Consider the following 21,125-nt stretch of genomic DNA (forward strand, 5'->3'; position numbering starts at 1 on the left):
GAGGCTGAAGAGATTGGGGAGACACTGAATGAATACTTTTTGTCAGTATTCACTCAGGAACAGGACATTGTTGCCAATGTGAATACTGAGTCACAATTAATTAGAATGGACGGCTTTGAGGTATGTAGGGAAGAGGTGTTGGAAATTCTGGAAAGGGTGAAAATAGATAAGTCCCCTGGGCCTGATGGCATTTATCCTAGGATTCTCTGGGAAGCAAGGGAGGAGATTGCAGAGCCATTGGCCTTGATATTTATGTCCTCGTTGTCTACAGGAATAGTGCCAGATGACTGGAGGACAGCAAATGTGGTTCCCTTGTTCAAGAAGGGGAGTAGGGATAACCCTAGTAACTATAGGTCGGTGAGTCTCACTTCTGTTGTGGGCAAATGTTAGAGAGAATTGTAAGGGATAGGATTTATGAACATCTGGATAGAAATAATGTGATCAAGGATAGTCAGCATGGTTTTGTGAAGGGCAGGTCGTGCCTCACAAACCTGATTGAATTCTTTGAGAAAGTGACTAAGGAGGTGGACGAGGGGAAAGCGGTAGATGTGGTGTATATGGATTTTAGTAAGGCGTTTGATAAGATTCCCCATGGTAGGCTACTGCAAAAAATAGGGAGGTATGGCATTGAGGGTGAGTTGGAGGTTTGGATTAGGAATTGGCTGGCTGGAAGAAGACAGAGGGTAATAGTTGATGGTAAAGGTTCATCTTGGAGTGCAGTTACTAGCGGTGTTCCGCAAGGATCTGTTTTGAGATCATTGCTGTTTGTCATTTTTATAAATGACCTGGAGGAGGGGCTAGAAGATTGGGTGAGCAAGTTTGCGGATGATACGAAAGTCGGTGGAGTTGTTGACAGTGAGGAAGGATGTGGCAGGTTACAGCGGGATATAGATAAGCTGCAGAGCTGGGCAGAAAGGTGGCAAATGGAGTTCAATGTAGGTAAGTGTGAAGTGATTCACTTTGGTAAGAGTAACAAAAAGATAGGGTACTGGGCTAATGGTCGGATACTTGGTAGTGTGGATGAGCAGAGGGATCTTGGTGTCCATGTACAGAGATCTTTGAAAGTTGCCACCCAGGTAAATAGTGTGGTGAAGAAGGCCTATGGCATACTGCCTTTTATTGGTAGAGGAATTGAGTTCCAGAGTCCTGAGGTCATGTTGCAGTTGTATTAGACTCTGGTGTGCCCGCATCTGGAGTATTGTGTGCAGTTTTGGTCGCCATAGTATAGGAAGGATGTGGAGGCACTGGAACGGGTGCAGAGGAGGTTTACCAGGATGTTGCCTGGTATGGTAGGAAGATCGTATGAGGAAAGGCTGAGGCACTTGGGGTTGTTTTCATTGGAGAAAAGAAGGTTTAGGGGTGACTTGATAGAGGTGTACAAGATGATTAGGGGTTTAGATAGGGTTGACCATGAGAACCTTTTTCCACGTATGGAGTCAGCTATTACGAGGGGGCATAGCTTTAAATTAAGGGGTGGTAGGTATAGGACAGATGTTAGGGGTAGATTCTTTATTCAGTGAGTCGTGAGTTCATGAAATGCCATGCCAGTAGCAGTGGTGGACTCTTTATGGGCATTTAAATGGGCTTTGGATAGGCATATGGAGGACAGTGGGCTAGTGTAGGTTAGGTGGGCTTGGATCAGTGCAACACCGAGGGCCAAAGGGCCTATACTGCGCTGTATTCTTCTAAATTCTAAATTTAAATATATAAATCGCAGAACTTTTATAAAGTTACATTTTCAAGTGAACTTTAAAGTTATTATTAATGTCTTCGATGCAGAGATCGAATCCACTATATCAAAATTTGCAGAAATCACTAAACAGATAGGAAAGTAGGTATCAAGGAAGAAATAAGAAATTTACATATTGATATATATAAGTTTGATGAATTGACCAAAATTTGGCAGATGGAGTTTATCATATAAGGTTATCCATTTTGCATCTTGGTCCAGGATCTCCCCACATACATTTGGGACACCACCCATGCCCTCCACCTCTTCCATGACTTTTGGTTCTCTGGCCCACAATGCCTCATCTTCACCATGGACATTCATTCCCTGTACATGTTCATTGGCCATGATTAAGGCTTTGAAGCCCTCAATTTCTTTACCTCCAACCATCCAACCACTATTCCTCCACTGACACATTCATTCGACTTGCTGAATTGGTCCTCACCCGCAACAATATCGCCTTCGAATCCTCCCATTTCCTTCAGACCAAAGGGGAGCCATGGGCACCCGCATGGGCCCCAACTATGCCTGCCTCTTCATCCGGTACATGGAACAGCCCATCTTCCGTAGTTACACTGGCACCATTCCCCACCTTTTCCTCGGCTACATTGATGACTCTATCAGCATCACATCATGCTCTCATGAGGTTGAACAGTTCATCAACTTCACAGGCACCTTCCACCCTGATCTCAAGTTTACCTGGACCCTCTCAGACACCTCCCTCCCCTTCCTGGACATCTCTACCTCCATTTCCAGTGACCGACTCAACACTGACATCTACTTCAAAGCCACCGACTCTCACAGCTATCTGGACTACACCTCCTCCCACCTCCTATAATATTGCTATCCCTGACTCCCAATTCCTCCGCCTTCGCCACATCAGCTCCCAGGAGGAGCAATTCAACTCCAGAACATCCCAGATGGCCTCCTCATTCAAGGACTGGAATTTTCCCTCCCACATGGTCAACAATGCCCTCCAGTGCAACTCCTCCACTTGCCACACCTCCACCCTTGAACCCCACCCCCAACCACAAGGATAGAACTCCCCCCAGTCCTCACCTTCCACGCCACCAATCTCCTGATACAACGCATCATCCTCTGCCACACCCCACTACCACAGATATATTTCCATCCCCACCCCTTTCAGTATTCCACAGAAATAATTCACTCTGCAACTCCCTCGTTAAGTCTGCACTCCCCACCAACCCACCCTCCACTCCTGGCACCTTCCCTTGCCACCGCAAGAGGTGTAAAACCTGTGCCCACACCTCCTCCCTCACCACCATCCAAGCCCCGCAAGGATCTTTCATCTGGCAGAGACTTTCCTGCACATCCAAACACCTCATCCACTGTGTCCGTTGCTCTCGATGTGGTCTCCTCTACATTGGAGAGACAGACAGTCAACGTGAGGAACATTTCAGAGAACATCTGTGGGACACACTCACTAAACAACCACCCACCTTGTGGCCAACCACTTCAACTCCCCCTCCACCAAGGACATGCAAGTCATGGGCCTTCTCCACTGCCAAATCCTAGCCACCCAACAACTGGAGGAAGAACGCCTCATTCTTCCGTCTTTGGATCCTCCAACCAGTTTTCTGATCCCCCTTCCCCTACCTCATCCCAGATCCAACCCTCCAATTCAGCACTGCCCTGTTGAATTGTCCCACCTGTCCATCTTCCTTCCCACCTATCCGCTCCACCGTCCGGTCTGACCTATCATCATCACCTCCCACCTTCGTCTACGTATCACCTTCCAAGCTACCTCTCCGCCAACCCTACCACCCTCCTATTTATCTCTCCATTCCCTTCATTTCCTAACGCCCCCACCACATTCTTGATGAAGGCCTGATGACCAAAACGTCAACTCTCCTGCTCCTCGGATGCTGCCTGACTTGCAGTTCTTTCCAGCACACACATTTTGACTGTGAATCTCCTCCTGCTCCTAGCTGTAATGTTATTCTCTCTCCACAGATCTGATAAACCTGCCAGACTTGCTTAGTTCCTCCAGCATTCTTTGTTTGTTTCAGATTTTCAGCATTCTCAGCTTGCTTTCATAATATTTATGAAGATTAATATTTACTAATCTTTTAAGATAAAATGCAAACACATCTTTTGCAACTAATGCAGCAATTTTGGTTGAATGTCCAATTCTGAAAGCTCAGATATGCAATCAACAATGAAGCAGTACTCCAGAAGTAAGTTGTCAGATGTGGAGGTGTCTGAGACATCAAATTATCTTTGTCTGTCTTCTAGCAAATAGTTGCTTTCAATCATGTTAGGATTATCAGATGAACTGTGATTTAATTGAATGACAGAGCAGACTCGATGGACTGAGTGGGAGGGTCTACTTCCCCTCTTACTAGTTATGGTCTTAATAGCTGCCAAAACACAAACAAGGAGATGTGATATTACAACATATGAGGAATGATTTAAGATGCAATCCTGTATCATAGCTCTAAATGGGATTTTCTTTTGTCCACCCTAACAGGATTGCCATTGTCTGCTCTTTCTCCACTCTTGTCTGTAAATTGTGATGGAAATCATAGGCCTCATTGTTGGAAAATTTCTTTTTTTGTCCCACTTCCTAATACGTTTCTGGAGTCAGCAAAGGAAAAATGTTGATAGGTTCCAGGAAATCACATTAACAGTTCTGTGCTCTTCAATGGAGGCAAAACCTTTAAAGTGACCTCCCATTCCTCCAATCTAGTTACTCTCAGGAAATTGCAGGATTCTTTCAAATTAATGCAGGTTGCTATGGACCAGGCCTGACCCCTCAAAACATTTTTAGGCAGGTAACCCAGACTGTAACTTTACTATTTGTCTTAGGTAAGTGTATAGTAGATATTCCCGGAGTGAATTAGCTGATCTGACTGCCAAGTTTTAAACAAGCAGAATGTATTTACAAAATTATGGAATGAAACACAAAGAACAGAAAATAGAATACCAGATAACTTATCCTATCTAAAACCAAAAGACTATCTCGACTTAATTATGCTGTTCCGAAAAATACTTGGAACAGTCCCAATAAACACATCCCTTAGCACAAAGAGTGAATATGAAATAAACCAGGGCTGGAAGGCTTGAAGTTAGAGAGAGAGAGAGAGAGAGAGAGAGAGTACCAGACTGGACTAGCCCCAGCAGCCTTTCTTCTCACACACTGCGGCTGAACTGAATGAAAAACTCCAATCTAAACGAAGGTTAGCTACATAGCTGGCTGGCCACTCCCCTTTGATTATACTGGGTTTTTAAAGACATGAAAATCTTAGTACATGACATTCCAACCGGAACTTTGTCAACAAACACATTGACTCGGATCTCATTTACCATCCACTAAGAAAAAGAACAGAAAATGGTGTCACCACAGGAAATGACATCAATAACTCAAGGAAACCTAAACACAGAAATAGAAAGCGGGCCATACCACCAGTGCTTCATCCAGAGGCTCACTGATGATGATATCTAGCATGGTGACAAAACATCTGAAAATGAACCTTCCAGCTCAGCGTGCAAACCTACATCTAGACCAACAATGTGACAAGGTGTGTGGGGTCCATCACATTTCCTCTGCCTCCCAAGATCAGGCCAAGAAATTGATCTTTCATCCCGGCTATATGAGAACTCTTTCAAATTTCCTTCAGTATGAAATATACTGTTTATACAATTAAAAGAATGAACAAGAAATCTAGTTTTGGTGGAATGCCAATCCTCCAGCTCCGTTCTTATGTTAAATTAATTCCATGTATCCTGCATTACAGCAGTGACTTAAATTTCAGGAATTACAACATTACCTGTAAGACACTTTTGGGATATCTTGAGGTCATGGAATTTGCTAGCGAAATGCACTCTTCCTTCTCAGTCAGCTTAGGTGATAGAATAAGATGATATCATGTTTGAAGAGTGAAAGAACCCACAGCATGTCATGAATGCAATGCAGTGACATGTTGGTAAGATCAGTAAGAAAATTGATACTCAACTATGTCTCCTCAGAGCATATCACTTTACAGCCAAATAATTACTTTGGAAGTGCAATCACTTTTTCTCTTTAACATGTTGACACAATTATTTGAAAACATTTAAACAAACAAAACAACTATCTTGTAGCAAGGAAAACCAGTTAAGAATCAAGTATGTTGCAACTTCAAGACTATTTTAATCAAAATGGTGGAGACTACAAATTAAGATGAGAAGCTCTTTAAATGTTATCAAAATTCAGCGAGGAATATTCTTTTGCTTTAAGTTAAAATTCAGCTTTCAATTATTATTCTCCCAGCATGCATGTTACACAGTTTTCATGACCAGATTAGAAGAATAACATGCCTGCCTAATAACTATGTGTTTGTGTGGAAGAAATCAAGTAATATCAATGCACAATTGTTAAGTGTGTGGATTTATACTGACTGAAAAGAAATGTTTTGCAGTGTGAATCCTTGTAACTCTTTCTCTGTTTATTGCTTAGTACAAAAGTTATGCACACAATAACAAAAATCCTAGCTCCAGTCATCTGACATTTTAACAATTAACAACACAAGTTAACAAAACAAAAAGCAATCCAGAGAAATCAGATCAAAATGTCCATTCAACTGCTTGGAAGTTATCTAATCCCTTAAGACCAGGGTATCTATTATCTTTTGTAATTATTATTGATTCCTGAAGAAAGGCTTATGCCTGAAACATTGATTCTCCTGTTTCTTTGATGCTGCCTGACCTGCTGCGCTTTTTCAGCAACACATTTTTAAGCAGTAAATTATTATTAATATGTGGTGAAGACGTCTAAAACAGGCAACCCTATTAATCAGAACTTAAAAATCTATGCCTACATGTTAATTCTGAACAACAATCCATCAAGCCAATAATTTTATTTGCAGAATACCGAGGAAGTGCAATTATTGTTAGCTTGGTGGAATCTGCTCACAGAAAATTCTTATCTTATCTGCCAGGTCCAGACAGTGCAGGATGCGATTCTTTTCAGAGAGTTCAGTGCATGTTTGGCCTGCTAGTTTCTGGGCAAACAAATTGAGGTCTTGCATGAATACTCCAACATGGCTATTAGGTGCTTCTGGAAAATGATCCAAGGTATCTGATTTGAACCGGAAATGTATTTCTTTTTTGCGTTTCAACTCTGATCCTCTTTCCTCAGTCCACACTAGGGGTCTAAGATAGAATCAATAAAAAGCAGGTACTTAACCACACATTGTAAAATTATCACACAGCTCATTTCTTAATGCTGTTACATCTTGGTGTCTTGGCATCAAGTGTCATTCACTCACTCTGATTTTTATCCTTTCTTACTTTAGACTTGTTTCTTGGAAATAGATAAATCAACAACCTCTATTATCATTGATCAAAATTGGGAACTGAAAGGGTATTTAACCTTTAGGAAGGACAAATAAAACAGAAAGCGAGGTGGAGTTGCATTGGTAGCAAAAGATGGGATCAGTACAATAGTGAGAGAGAATATTGGTGAGGTCATCCAGATGTGGCATCAGTCCAGATGGAGTTAAAGCAACAAGAGGCAGAAACATTAGTGGGAGTTGCCTACAGGAGAAGGAACGTTTTCCACTGTTCAGGGCCGGTGACACCACAGCTGGAGTACTGCATGCAGTTTTGGTCTCCGTGGCCAAGAAAATAAATATTTGCCATACAGCAAGTAAATTGAAGGTTCACCAGATAGCTTGCTGGGATAGGATGAGAAAAAAATAATGTCATTGATTGTATAAAACCATAAGAAACAGGAACTAGGGTAAGCTGTTCAGCCCCTTGAGTCTGTTCTGCCATTCAACAGGATCATGGCTGATGACTGAATATTGACGCTAGCCCTGAATTTGAGAGTTTGCCAGATACTGCAACAAATTGTCGAAGTACTTTGGCAAAAATAAAATATTTATGTCTCAAGAACAACCCATTGCAAGATTTTTGTTGTTTTTCTAAAATGTTTATTCTATTGATTCTCACCATAGATTACACAGAACATGCTGGCATACAGTTAGCAATGCAGTGAAATTTAAAGGCCTGATTTTTGCAAGGTCATGAAGACTCCTCAGTCCTTATAAAACGGTGAGCAGACAGATCCAACATTTACTGGGAGAGCAAATGGACAAGGGTTTGACTCCCACAATGGGAAATCCAGTTCAGACAGGCCATTAGAAATTAGTGCTGAGTTCAAATAGACTGCATTTTGGCTATATATTCAGCAAAGTGAAAAGACTCCTCAGTCCTTTCAAAATGGTGGTCAGCTCACCATCTCCCTACAATTTGTGGAATTGAAGACTGATACTGACACTAATTTTGTATCACTAACCTGCTACTTTTAGTAAGGAAATGTACCGTCATCTTCCAGTAATGCTGCTTTTGTTGTTCTTCCAATGTAGCAGATTTAAACGTGAGCTCCCCAAAGAGATCCACAAGCCACGAAAGACGTGATATTCCACTAAAAGCAGGGAATCCAGTGCGTTGTCTATCTAGAGGTCCACCTGGAAAATGATAGGTGTGTATATTGCACAAGCTTTGCTGCAGCAAAATGATATAGGCAAGTTTAGGGTGAGAGGGGAAAGAAGAGATCTAAGGGGCAAGTTTTTCACACAGAGGGTAGTACGTGTATGGAATGAGCTGCCAGAGGAAGTGGTGGAGGCTGGTACAATTGCAACATTTAAGAGGCATTTGGATGAGTATATGAATAGGAAGGGTTTTGAGGGATATGGGCCCGGTGCTGGCAGGTGGGACTAGATTGGGTTGGGATATCTGGCCAGCATGGACAGGTTGGACCGAAGGGTCAGTTTCCATGCTGTACATCTCTATGACCCTATAAGTTAAATCCTAAGGTCTGACATGTCACGATAACATGCTCCTTGTGAAAATAACAATTTTATCTAAAGTTATCTTGCTTTATTATCAAATATTAAATTACCTACAATCTGCACAGTTAACCTGTTGACAACTATCTAGTTGTCAGTGTTATGTAGAGAAGGTATCAATAATGTAAATGTTGGTGAAATAGAGAGCTTTCCTATCATACAACACTGGATGACACGCCTCCTGAACAACAGAAATGGCATAGTATAGATGGATTGAAGCAATATGACAGCTAATGGATCAGATCAAAGCTCTACAGTCCTGCCACACCCATTTGTGAATGATAGTGGGGGTTAGATAAACAACTAAAAGAAGTAGGCATAACTGTGTCCTTCCTCAATAGTCATGGAGGCTAGCACCTGAGTTCAAAAGACAAGTTGAAGTATTTCTAACCATCCAATCATCACCCAATCCATTTGGATTGCAACTATCTTCAGCCATAAGTGCCCAGTAAATAATCCAACTCCGTCTCCTGAGGTAGGAGCACATTACTGCAGATGCTGGAATCTGTACTGAAAACAACAAATGTTGGAGATAACTTGTGGGTCAGATAGCATTGAAACGTTAGCTTGCTCTCTTTCCATGGATGCTGTCTGACTGGCTGTGATCTCCAGCATTTGTTGTTTTCAGTTCAGTCTCGTGAGGTCCCTAACCTCATGGATGCCAGTCTTCAGTCGATTTAATTCACTCTGTGACAACAAGACTCAGCTTAGTGCATCGGTTACATTAAAGTCTATGGGACAAAACAACATTTCAGCTGTATCCTTGGCTAAGTTGTTCCAGTACAGCTATAACATTAGCATCTCCCAAATATTATTGAACATTATGCAGGTTTGTCCTGTCCACAAAAAGTAGGACAAAAACAATCCAGCCAATTACCAAGCTACATGTCAAATGGCACTTCCTCAGCAATAAATCAGTTAATTGTAAGCAAGCAGGTGCAACAGATGGTGAGGAAAGTAAATGATATGTTGGCTTTCATAGTGAGAGGAGCAGGGAAGTCTTGCTGCAATTGCATAGGGAAATTATGCCCCTCACTCTAAAAAAATGCTAGATCAGCCATTAGATAATAAGCAAGGACAATTGTGGAATTTCCATTCTGTATTTCCATTTCAGATATTTTGTTATTATGACTACCTGTGAAATGCAGGGAACCCTCTATCAGCTCTTTTCCATTCACTTGCTGTTTCAACTGCTTGTACGATTCTGTCAGTAATTCTATGTGCTCCACATGTAGAACTTTTCCTGCATTTCAGGGAAAAGAATACATTATAGTTATCATATATTCAACATGTATATGTTTATAAGTATCAATTAAAATAATGCAATTATATTTCCAGAACAGGATAGTTTTTAAATAAAAAAAATGGAAACATGGAAGTGAAATTTGTTTTATATTTACTAGGACAGTTCAATACATTACATTTTCCTGATGGTTTAATGTTATGTTATAATAATTTAGTATTTTATAATTAGTCAAAGTGTGTCTCGGTTCTCCGCAGGTTTGATATCAGGCAGGTATCTGATTCAATTATGTTTTAGGGAAACATTCTTTCATTTCTCATGTCCCTCCATTTTTGTCCCCATACTGGAATTAATATAAATATCAGCACATTGAGTGTATCTGTGTGCTTGTCATAATATTTTGTGTTTTCTAAATAGTAAGTAAAGGACTGACAAATTACACTTTCAGGGAGAAAGTGAGGACTGCAGATGCTGGAGATCAGAGTCGAGAGTGTGGTACTGGAAAAGCACAGCACTTCAGGCAGCATCCGAGGAGCAGGAGACTCAACGTTTCGGGCATAAGCCAAAACATTGCTATATATAAAAATGGGCTCCATAAAAATTTCAAATTTTGGTAATTTATTATAACTTTTAACATTCAAGAACTTACAGAAAGTTAATCCCATCAGCATTGTAAAGCGCTAACTTGAATTCTGCAAAGAATAATTCAATACTCCTTTTCAAAACCAGAATTAAATCTATTTTTGAATACTTTCAGTGCCACTGTCATTTGAGTTTAGCATTTCAAAAAGCGATCTAATGATTAGAGGTGCTGTATGTGGGTACCTGTGGGAACTTGAGGGATAACACGGTCGATATCTCAAAGATAAATTTGAAAAGAGACTCAAACATTCGGCCTTGTTAAGGGCACTTCTGTTCTAGAAGGCGGATTGATGTTACCAGAAGGTTTCAGTCCAGATGAGCAACTGGAGAATTCCACAAAGCAACATTTAAATTGTATATTATCAAATGAAAATAAAACACAATTAAGTTTAATTTTAACACAGTTTTTCCCATTGGGTCTTAAGTTTAATAAAGCTACATTCATCAAATTAACAATAAAGTACATAAGGATATTGTCTCAATAAGACACATTTAACTGCAATGCAGACAATTTCACTTGTTCATGTATTATTTGTCAGTATTCACTCATTTAACTTTTGAATAATCAGTTAGAGTTCAATGGTTGTTGCTGACACCAAAAAAAATGCCATTAGTTTGTATGAATAGTGATGGTATTCTGGAAATTCACATTCACAGAGCTAGTGTTTACAACTGTTAGTGACTTGAAAGTGGCATTAAATTTTGAAAAATAAACTTTATATTATTTAGTGTTTCAAATTTTATATTGAAATCAATTAAAAGGTCCTTCCAAAAGTGGAATAAAGACAGAAAAAGTATTTGTTCCCTGACCCACTGTTTAAATGTTACCAAAACAAATATTAGATGTGACCAGTATTTGAGAGATTTTCCAGATCAAATTTTTAAACATCTATTGGTACCACAGGTCCATTATTGGCCCAGATTCAGATCTCAAACTATAAGTGCTCAATCATTGGAGCTGACACATTTTCAGCACTTTATACAGTCATTGTCGTAAACAATTTTGTTTTACTGCCACTATTTGATCTAATTACCTTTCATATCAGCAAGATCCCATAGTTCTTGGGCCGCAGCCACTGAGAGTGCCAACGGATATTCCACACAGACATGCTTTCCTGCCTCCAGAAACATTCTTTTTAATCAACAAAACATAGAATACACAAAAACAAAATCCAAAATTAATAAACCAAATCTAGCTCAGAAAATACACTTTTTTGTAAATCTGATTATTACATTCTCTCCATTTCCACTATGTATTTTATCAAGACTATTGAACATGGAGCTACCACTGGAAGGTGTTTAGCAGTGTGAAGAAATGATAGGCAAAGGGAGAAACTAAGGGCCATTTGCAATCTTGGATTGTCTTTAATCACTAGTGTAATGCTTTTTCATTTCCATGGAATGCCACCTTGTGCTGAAAAGGCTTGTGTGTTCCGTTGATCCTGAGAACAATACCATCAGGAGTTCTCAACTCCTGACAGGGTCACCTATGACAGTAAGGTTGGGGGAGAAACTAGACAAAGCAGTGAGCCAGTGGATGAAGTCTGCAACAGTAGGGAGCTCCCCAGTCATCGAGGTTTCCTTTGCTACTGGAACTGGATCTACTTTCTGTCAAGGATCGTGTGCCTATTGATGTGCAATTGCATTCCCATGTGAAAAGATATCCTAGGTGTCCATAAGAAAAATTACGCCTCACCTCCCCTCCCCACCACCGCCGCCACCACCACTACCCATACACACCCACCCACCCTGTAGTGATTGGTGAGAGGTGACAGGGACATGGATCTGGAAGTCCCTAGCTTAAGATTGGCTTGTAGGTGATGGAGTGTGACTCAGTCATTTCACCCTTGGAATAGGAACAGGAGAGTGTTTCAGCAGCTTTCTTCATGACTGAACAGCCCTCAGACTGACAAAATTCCTCAACTCCTCATCAAGTATGATCTTGGACTCCCACCCAATGTGACAGAAGTCGAAGCCTCCATTAGACACATGAAGAAGGGAAAAGCTGCAGAAATAGACAGGATTCCACAGAAACTTGCAAATGTTGAGGAGCAGAACTTACCCATCATCTCTATCAACTGTCCTTGAAAATCTGGGACAACGAAGGAAATTGCTATCAATCTCACGGATGCTGTCATTGCCACCTTCTTCAAGGAAGGAGTCAAAGTGGTCTGTGGGAACTACTGAAGAATCTTTCAATTCTCCATCACCAGGAATATTACCAGCCAAATCCTTGCTAGGCACCTTCTCAGGAAGGATTTCCTGAATGTCTGTGTGGCTTCTGACCAAACAGTGGAACTTTGAACATAATTTTCACTGCTTAGTAACTCCAAAAGAAATGCCAGGAACACCACAAACAGCTCTCCATGACATTTATTGACCTGACAAAGAGTTTTGACTTAGTTAATCATGAAGTGCTATGGAAGATCCTTTCAAAGGCTGGCTGTCCAGTGAAATTCACCAACATCCTCTGTCCCCTCCACAACAAGTTGTTGACAGTGGTCCTTCTGACAGTAATAATGACAGAATCCTATGAGGTCAAAACAGGGATGTCATCACTCCCATCTTCACTGCCACTCCTCTTCATCTTGTCACAAACAAGCTACCCAGTGGTGTGGACATTGTCTACAAGATGGATAGAAAACATTTCAACTTCAACTGATTGAAACCAAAGAACGGGTTGTTCGGCTATAACGTGACAGTTATGTTCCTCTGCAATGTCGCGCTATAGAAAATCACTCCAAGGAAAACTGCTATAGAAAATCGTACTGTAGAAGATCGCTAACAAATAATCACTATACCCGTTCAGTAGAAAGTTTACGTTATCCAAACAATGTCCAGAATTCGTCAATTGGGTTACAGCCAATTCGCACTGATGAAATGCGTGTTATAGCTGAACGATCTGTAATAAGTGATACTGTCCTCTCTTGTGGAACTTCAGAATGTGGATGACAATGTCATCTTTGCTTCTGCAGAAGAGAATCTTCAAGCCTCACTTAAAGCCTTTGTGGAAACATCCTAATGCATTAGCCTCAGCCTCAATCTCAAATCCTTTACCAATTTGTCCCAGGTCAAATTCCATTCCATCTCTCCATTAATATCAATGGAAAAACCCTCCCAAATGTGGCACAGTTCCCTTATCCAGGAAGCTAGCTCTCACATAAGGTTGACATCAATATGGAGATTCAATAGCGCATTAAATCCTGCAAGTACCACTTTTGGACACCAAAAGATGACTGTCCTGATGACTGTGAAATTAGTGCTGATACCAAAATCCTTGTGTATAACATAGTTGTGCTTTTTACTCTCCTATATGGCTCAAAAACATGGACTAAGTATAAATGCCACCTCAAGACCTTTGAGAAGTTCTAACAGTGTTGCTTGAGATCGATTCTCTGCATCAGGACAGACATACTAACATCACTACCCTTGAAGCAACTAACAGTACCAGCATTGAGGCCATTATCATGCAAAACAAACTGCTTTGGACCAGCCATGTACCTAGAATCCCTGAGTTCCAACTACCAAAGCAAATCTTCCTCGCCCAGCTCAAGGAAGGCACTCCAACATTAGGAGGACAAAAGAAGCATTTCAAAGACACCATGAAGGCTTCCCTCAAGACACATGACATAGATGTTAGTGCATGGGAGATCCTCATTTAGAAGAAATTGACTTGGAGAAAACTCTTATATGAAGGGACACAATTCTTTGAGAACAGTAGTCAGGAAGATGCAGTACAAAAAGAGGAATGGAATGCCAATGATCTCGAAGACAGGGACCACTTGCACCTCCCGGAAACAACTGCCAAATGTGTGGTTGGAGATGTGGCAGTAGAATCAAGATTATTAGTCATGCAAGGACCCACACAAACCATGATCAGTGACATGAAAATTCCTAGATGCACAATCATATTCATTAGAGAGTAATCGCCAATGAATGATCTTTTATACGTTCTGGAGGAGGCAGGAATTACTGCCTAGGCCAGCATTTATTGCCCAAATGTACTTGTCATGGAGAAGGTGATGAGATTGATTTCTTGAACTGTTGCAAACCTTGGGTTGTAGGTATGCCCGCAATACTGTTTAGAAGGTAGTTCCAGTATTTTGATTTAGCAACTATGAATGAACAGGTATACAGTTCCAAGGAAGGATGGTGTATGGGTGAACAGGATACTTTCAGGTGGTGATGTTGCCATATCCCTTGTCCCTCAAGATGGTAGAAATCACAGCTTAGGAAAGTGCTGTAAGAGGTACCTTGGGTAAGTTAGTGCAATGCATCTTTTGATGATGCAAACTGATGCCATGGTGCATCAGTGGTGAAGGATGTGAAGGTTGAAGATGGTGAATGGATGTCAATCAAGCAAGATGGTTCTTTGTGAATAGTGTTAAGCTTCTTGAGTGTTGTTGGAGCTGCGCTGACCCAGGCAAGTGAGGAGTCTTTCATCACACTCCTTTGGGGAGACATGTGACTTACCTACAGCAGAATTCGCAACCTTTGACCTGTTCTTCAAGCCATTGTATTTATATAGCAATTCCAGATTACTGGTCAATAGTAATCCCCAGAATGCTGATATTGATGGATTCAGTAATGGTAATATCATTGAACATTAATGTATAGATTCCCTGTTGTCAGAGTTGGCTGTTGTCTGGCACTTATTGGCCCAAGCCTGGAGATGTTGTTCAGGTCTCGCTGCATATGAACATGTATTACGTAGTATCTGAGGAGTGACAAATAATGCTGAATATTGTCCAAAAATCATTAGCAAACATCCCCACTTCTGACCTTGCACCAACCAAACCGTGCAGGATCTGACTCAGCCCTACCCAACCTGACTTCTTGGTCTACCATAAGCGCTCATCCACTTACCTGACTTCCTAATTTTCCACCAAGCTACCACCTTATCCCCTCAGATACCTGATGCCCCTACCATCTGACACCTTAAACCCTCATCCACCTGCCACCCCACACCCAAACTTTTCTCCCTCCCCATCTTCCATCCAACTCCATTTACCTTTTCACAGTAACTAATAAAAGGGCTACTGGATCTACAAACTATAGATATGGCATTTACTACTGGAAAAGGGGACACACAGTTTCCACAGTAATCCACTCATTGCTGGATATGCTGTTTTCTAACAAAAGGCTCTTGTGCAGGAAGTTCAAAGGCAGAACAGATCAAAAGACAAGTCCAATCAGGCTTGGAAGTAGGGTTTCCAAGCCTGGTCAGAAGTTTTGGCCCAGTTTCACCCCCTAGCCTATATTAAACTCCTATGCCTAGTGCCAACTTTGTGGAAATGCAATACTATCACCATTGAACAGGAGATCCAGACATTCTTACCTCCATTATGCATCATGTAAATATTAATTCCCAGGTGATCGCATCCATCATTTGGTTAATTCTCAAAACTACATCCTATATGCTTTTCGATATTTTATTAGCAAAATACCAGAAAATGAAACAATAACTTGAGATAAAAATTAACATGCCAGAATTGGAAATTTAAGATGGAAACAGTGAATGATAATACAACATAGTTCATTGGAAATGACAGAGAGTAAAATATAAGCAATGAGGATACAAGGTGTAAAGCTGAACATTTCTGAGAGAGAGGGGGCTTGCTGGGCTAGCAGCCTAACATGAACACACCCAAATTCATATGACTTTTTATAATCTAGTGAAGGAATTGTGGATGTATCACCTCGGAGCATTCCAGAACAGCCAGTGGAGGACCTCTGCCTTTTACACCTCCTGAGGCCTCAGCAAATCTTACACCTAAAGTAGCAGCAAGGATATCATTCCTATCTAGGTTTTTTTAAAAAAGGCCTCTGGTGTTTGGAAGCAGAATAAATGAATGACAGGACTTACTTGACCATATTTGGCCTTAAGAATATCACAGTATTCCTCTAATGTTTCAACTGGCTACCTGAGGCCAGTTCACTGCAACCATGCAAATGACCCAGGGATTCAGGATGGAGCCTCTTTCATGGACAATGCTTCAATTCTACTGATGTTGTTCCAAGAAACACACACCCTCAACTCCACCACTATTTAACTCTTGAGAAATTTTTGGGGAAAAATGGTTGTTAGTTTGTGAAATGACTGCATCGAAGTACTTGACCTGTACCATGACCCTCCATCTCAGTATATAATACAATTCTGTCCAAGCCCTTGGTAATTGTGTCAGTTGTGATAAGAAAAAAAGCACGTATAATATTGATTTTTCTTCCTCTTCCAGATATTGAATCACATGCAATGCATTTCCTGTATTCATAGAAAACTGATTAGGCTTATAACTGCTGTGCACGTTTAAAGGCTGCTTTGTTTATCATACCTCACGTAATCCTCATGAAACTGATTCTCCAAACTGATGATGGCAGCTTGTATTTCATCACTCTGTAGAGCTTCCTCCAGTGTAATCTGTTTCACTTGCTCTATGTTGCCTAATGTCCGCCTGCCAATTTGAAGAAATAAGCTCAGCAATAGATTTAAGACATCAACATAATAAAGAGTGCTTCAACACTGCACTGACTTTATGGCTCAGTGATGGAGGCTGCCAACAGCCCAGGCGACTCAATGTTGAGTTCTCCAATTTCAAATAACCTCTCTTCTCATCCTCTGACTCCCTTCCCAGCCCATCCCCCTCCCTTCCACTGCTCCCTGCAATTAACTGGATTCATTCCTCCCATTGACCAACCAGGTCACACACTCTACCTGTCTTCACCTATCCCCATTTCACCACCCTGCCCCTGCTCCTGCCACCCACTTTATCTGCAGCTCCCCCTACACCCATCCCCAGGCCTGAAGAACGGATACACCTGAAATGTTGACTTTTCCACCTTCTGAAGCTGCCTGGATTAGATTAGATTACTTACAGTGTGGAAACAGGCCCTTCGGCCCAACAAGTCCACACCGCCCCGCCGAAGCGTAACCCACCCATATCCCTACATCTACATCTACATCTACCCCTTACCTAACACTACGGGCAATTTAGCATGGCCAATTCACCTGACCTGCACATCTTTGGACTGTGGGAGGAAACCGGAGCACCCGGAGGAAACCCACGCAGACACGGGGAGAACGTGCAAACTCCACACAGTCAGTCGCCTGAGGCGGGAATTGAACCCGGGTCTCTGGCGCTGTGAGGCAGCAGTGCTAACCACTGTGCCACCGTGCTGCCGTGCCTGGCTTGCTATGTTCTTCCAGCCTCCTGCCTGTTTGTTTTTTCATTTCCTGAAAAAGCAACTTCTCACCCTACTTGAAGCAGCTGGCCAAACAGAGGCCACCTCAGAGGCTAATGCTGCTGGCTATACAACACCACCAAAGCTCAGGAGCAGCAAACAACGTAGGTGACTTTGCAGGAGAATAATTGCGGGTGGCAGCATAGATGAGGGGTATCAGGGAAGTTGTAAGCAAGGGCAGGGAGTGGTTTTCAGCATACAAACTCAAGTCCTATCCACTTCTGATCATATCCAGACTGGAGAAGATTGAGGCCTTCCCCTCAGACCCAGCAGATAGGCCACTCCATTTTATGGAATCACAGACGTTTACACTATAGGAGACCATTCGATCCATTATGTCTGTACTGGTTCACGAAATAGCTACCAACTAGTCCTGCTCTCCAGCACTATCTCCATAGTCCTCGAACTTCATCACTTTTAAATTAATATCCAATTCTCTTTTGAAACAACGCTGAGTAAAGCAGTTTTTCTTCATCTCACTCCTAGCTCTCTCGCTGACAATCTTGAAATTGTGACTCTTAGTTACTGATATAGGGACAAACATAGTGGAAAGAGAATATTGTATTTTACCCTTTCAAAATTCTTAATCTTCACTGCTCCAAGGAGAATAAGCCCAATCTCTCTGATCTTTTCGTGTACCTAATATCCTTACTTCCTGGTATTATTCTAGTACACCTTCTTTGAACTCTCTCCAGGGCTTTAGCATCCTTCCTTAAGTAAGGTGCCTAGAACTGAATACAATATTCCAAATTTATGCATCAGAATGTCTGCCATTATTTCACCTGCCAGGAACCAAAAAAACAGAAAGCATAAGAACAAGGCCTTTGGCAAGGTTATCACAATTGTTAAGACAACATGCCCAAGACACATGGTGCCTTTCTAAACTAAAAACCTTTTGACTCTACGCGTATCCCTTTATTTTCTGCCTATTAATGTTTCTGTCGAGATGCCTCTTAAATGTTGGCATTGTATCTACCTCCAGCAGCTTCTGTGGCAGTGCATTCCAGACACTGAGCACCCTTTATGAAAAAAACTTTGCCTCTCCAATCTCCTTTAACCCTACCTCCTTTTACATTAATCCTACATCCCCTAGTAAATGATATTTTTACCCTGGGAAAAAGACTCCCACTCTGTATAGTCATTGTTAATTGATCACTTAAGGGCCTTCATTGATGGCTGGTCAGAAAAGGCGAGCTTGGGCCTTTGTGCCCACAAGTTAATTTCTATGGTACAGAGAACCTTTCTGATTGTTGTGGTTCTGTTCGCCGAGCTGGGAATTTGTGTTGCAGATGTTTCGTCTCCAGTCTAGGTGACATCCTCAGTGCTTGGGAGCCTCCTGTGAAGCGCTTCTGTGATGTTTCCTCCGTCATTTATATTGGTTTGTTTCTGCCGCTTCCGGTTGTCAGTTCGAGCTGTCCGCTGCAGTGGTCGGTATATTGGGTCCAGGTCGATGTGCTTATTGATTGAATCTGTGGATGAGTGCCATGCCTCTAGGAATTCCCTGGCTGTTCTCTGTTTGGCTTGTCCTATAATAGTAGTGTTGTCCCAGTCGAACTCATGTTGCTTGTCAGTTGCGTGTGTGGCTACTAAGGATAGCTGGTCGTGTCATTTCGTGGCTCGTTGGTGACCACTATAAATGCCAGAGGAAACATCACAGAAGCGCTTCACAGGAGGCTCCCAAGCACTGAGGATGTAATCTAGACAGGAGTCGAAACGTCTGCAACACAAATTCCCAGCTCGGCGAACAGAACCACAACAACGAGCACCCGAGCTACAAATCTTCTCACAAACTTTGAACCTTTCTGATTCCAACCCGATTATTTACCCCTTCCACCAGATTCCTTGCCACTTCTTGGAAGGGAATAATTCCATCCAGGGAGTAGAAATCAGTAGTCTAAATGGTAGGATGTAACTAGTGGTGTCCCAAAACCATCTGTGTTGGGGCCTCAACTATTCATTGTGAGATTATGGGATAAAATGCCATGTTTTTGAGTGTGTTGATGAGACAAAGGTGTCATTGTGTGAAGTATAGATAGAAGCATGAAATGACAAAGAGAGATCCTGAGAAAATCTGCATCAAATTGATTTCAATGTTGGTGAGTGTATAACCTTATATTTATCTATCATGGAATTAATTTTACAATTCTATGCAAACGTTAATACCTCTGCAATCTGTTGCTCCAAATTGAATATACTCCCACAGAGTTTCTAGATTCTGTTTTTAGTTTTGAAGTCTAGATCATGAATATAAATTGTGAACAATTATTCCAGCACTTATCCTCATAGAATATCATCCATTAGATTTTCCCACTCTGAATAACTACCCATTCTTCCTATTCTCAGTTTTGAAGCGAACTAGCTTTCCATTCTGCTATTTCTCCAATTATCACATATTCTCTGACCTAAACTTTTAGTGGCAGTTATCTTGGTGCAGACCCAATGGACTGAAGGGTCTTTTTTTTATTGATTAGATTCCCTACAGTATGGAAACAGGCCCTTCGGCCCAACCAGTCCACACCAACCCTCTGAAGAGTAACCCACCCAGACCCATTTCCCTCTGACTAATGCACCTAAAACAATGGGCAATTTAGCATGGCCAATTCACCTAACCTGCACATCTTTGGACTGTGGGAGGAAACCAGACCACCCGGAGGAAACCCACGCAGACACGGGGAGTATGTGCAAACTCCACACAGACAGTCGCCCGAGGCTGGAATCCAACCTGGGACCCTGGTGCTGAGAGGCAGCAATGCTAACCACTGAGCCACCATGCTGCCATAGATTCACTGTATGAATCTATGAATCTATAATTGATTAGTCTATTATATGGCACTACATGAAACGCACGAAAATAGAGATAAATTAATAGCTACTACATGATTCTTGTCTACTCTTTGTTAAATGACCAAAACTTTAACAGGATTGGTGAACGCTGACTGTTCTTTATGCATACTAATGATGGAATGCAAAAACCACAGTAAGATTTTCTATATTATTTGGGATAAACATAATAATTAATTATCTATTTGATCATGGTTAGTCACATTTGTACAGTGATACAAGATGGAGTAAGCGGCACTTTCCTAAGGTTCTTGTGTCCTTCTCTCCAAATGCCGTAAAAGAGCCTTGCACAATGTGCAGTCCACTGCATAAATGAAAGCAAATTATTCCACTAGGCCTGCTTGAAGGGAACTTAGAATAAACAAGTGACTGACTAAAGATGAATGGAATAAAATCAATTTTTAAAGCAAAAGAAGCTGAATTCTATTTTTGGACAATTTTATTCTAATTTGGACGTTATAACATGATGCTGGCATAGCTGTAACATCATTGGGCTAGTAACTTAGATGTTCATGCACTTTTTTGGGACATGGGTTCAAATCCCCAGCATTGTAGCTGGTGAAATTTAAATTCAATT

The 21,125-nt window shown here is 41.4% G+C and overlaps 1 protein-coding gene across 6 annotated transcripts in view; it reads right to left on the bottom strand.

The window, feature by feature from the left end:
* Positions 1 to 5,858: 5,858 nt before the first annotated feature.
* Positions 5,859 to 21,125, bottom strand: part of blvra (biliverdin reductase A) — a 50,972-nt gene continuing 35,705 nt past the window's right edge. For 5 of the 6 annotated variants that reach the window (XM_072575673.1, XM_072575674.1, XM_072575675.1 and 2 more), the window contains exons 3-7: positions 16,801 to 16,920; positions 11,503 to 11,600; positions 9,719 to 9,826; positions 8,031 to 8,202; positions 5,859 to 6,883 (exon numbers count right to left, since the gene is read on the bottom strand). In XM_072575673.1, the coding sequence (XP_072431774.1) occupies positions 6,622 to 6,883; positions 8,031 to 8,202; positions 9,719 to 9,826; positions 11,503 to 11,600; positions 16,801 to 16,920 (760 nt within the window). In that variant the 3' untranslated portion in view covers positions 5,859 to 6,621. The remainder of the gene's footprint in view (positions 6,884 to 8,030; positions 8,203 to 9,718; positions 9,827 to 11,502; positions 11,601 to 16,800; positions 16,921 to 21,125) is intronic. The other variant, XM_072575676.1, reaches the window with a different exon arrangement.

This window comes from Chiloscyllium punctatum, chromosome 8 (genome assembly GCF_047496795.1).
Source record: "Chiloscyllium punctatum isolate Juve2018m chromosome 8, sChiPun1.3, whole genome shotgun sequence".
Classification (NCBI taxonomy): Eukaryota; Metazoa; Chordata; class Chondrichthyes; order Orectolobiformes; family Hemiscylliidae; genus Chiloscyllium; species Chiloscyllium punctatum.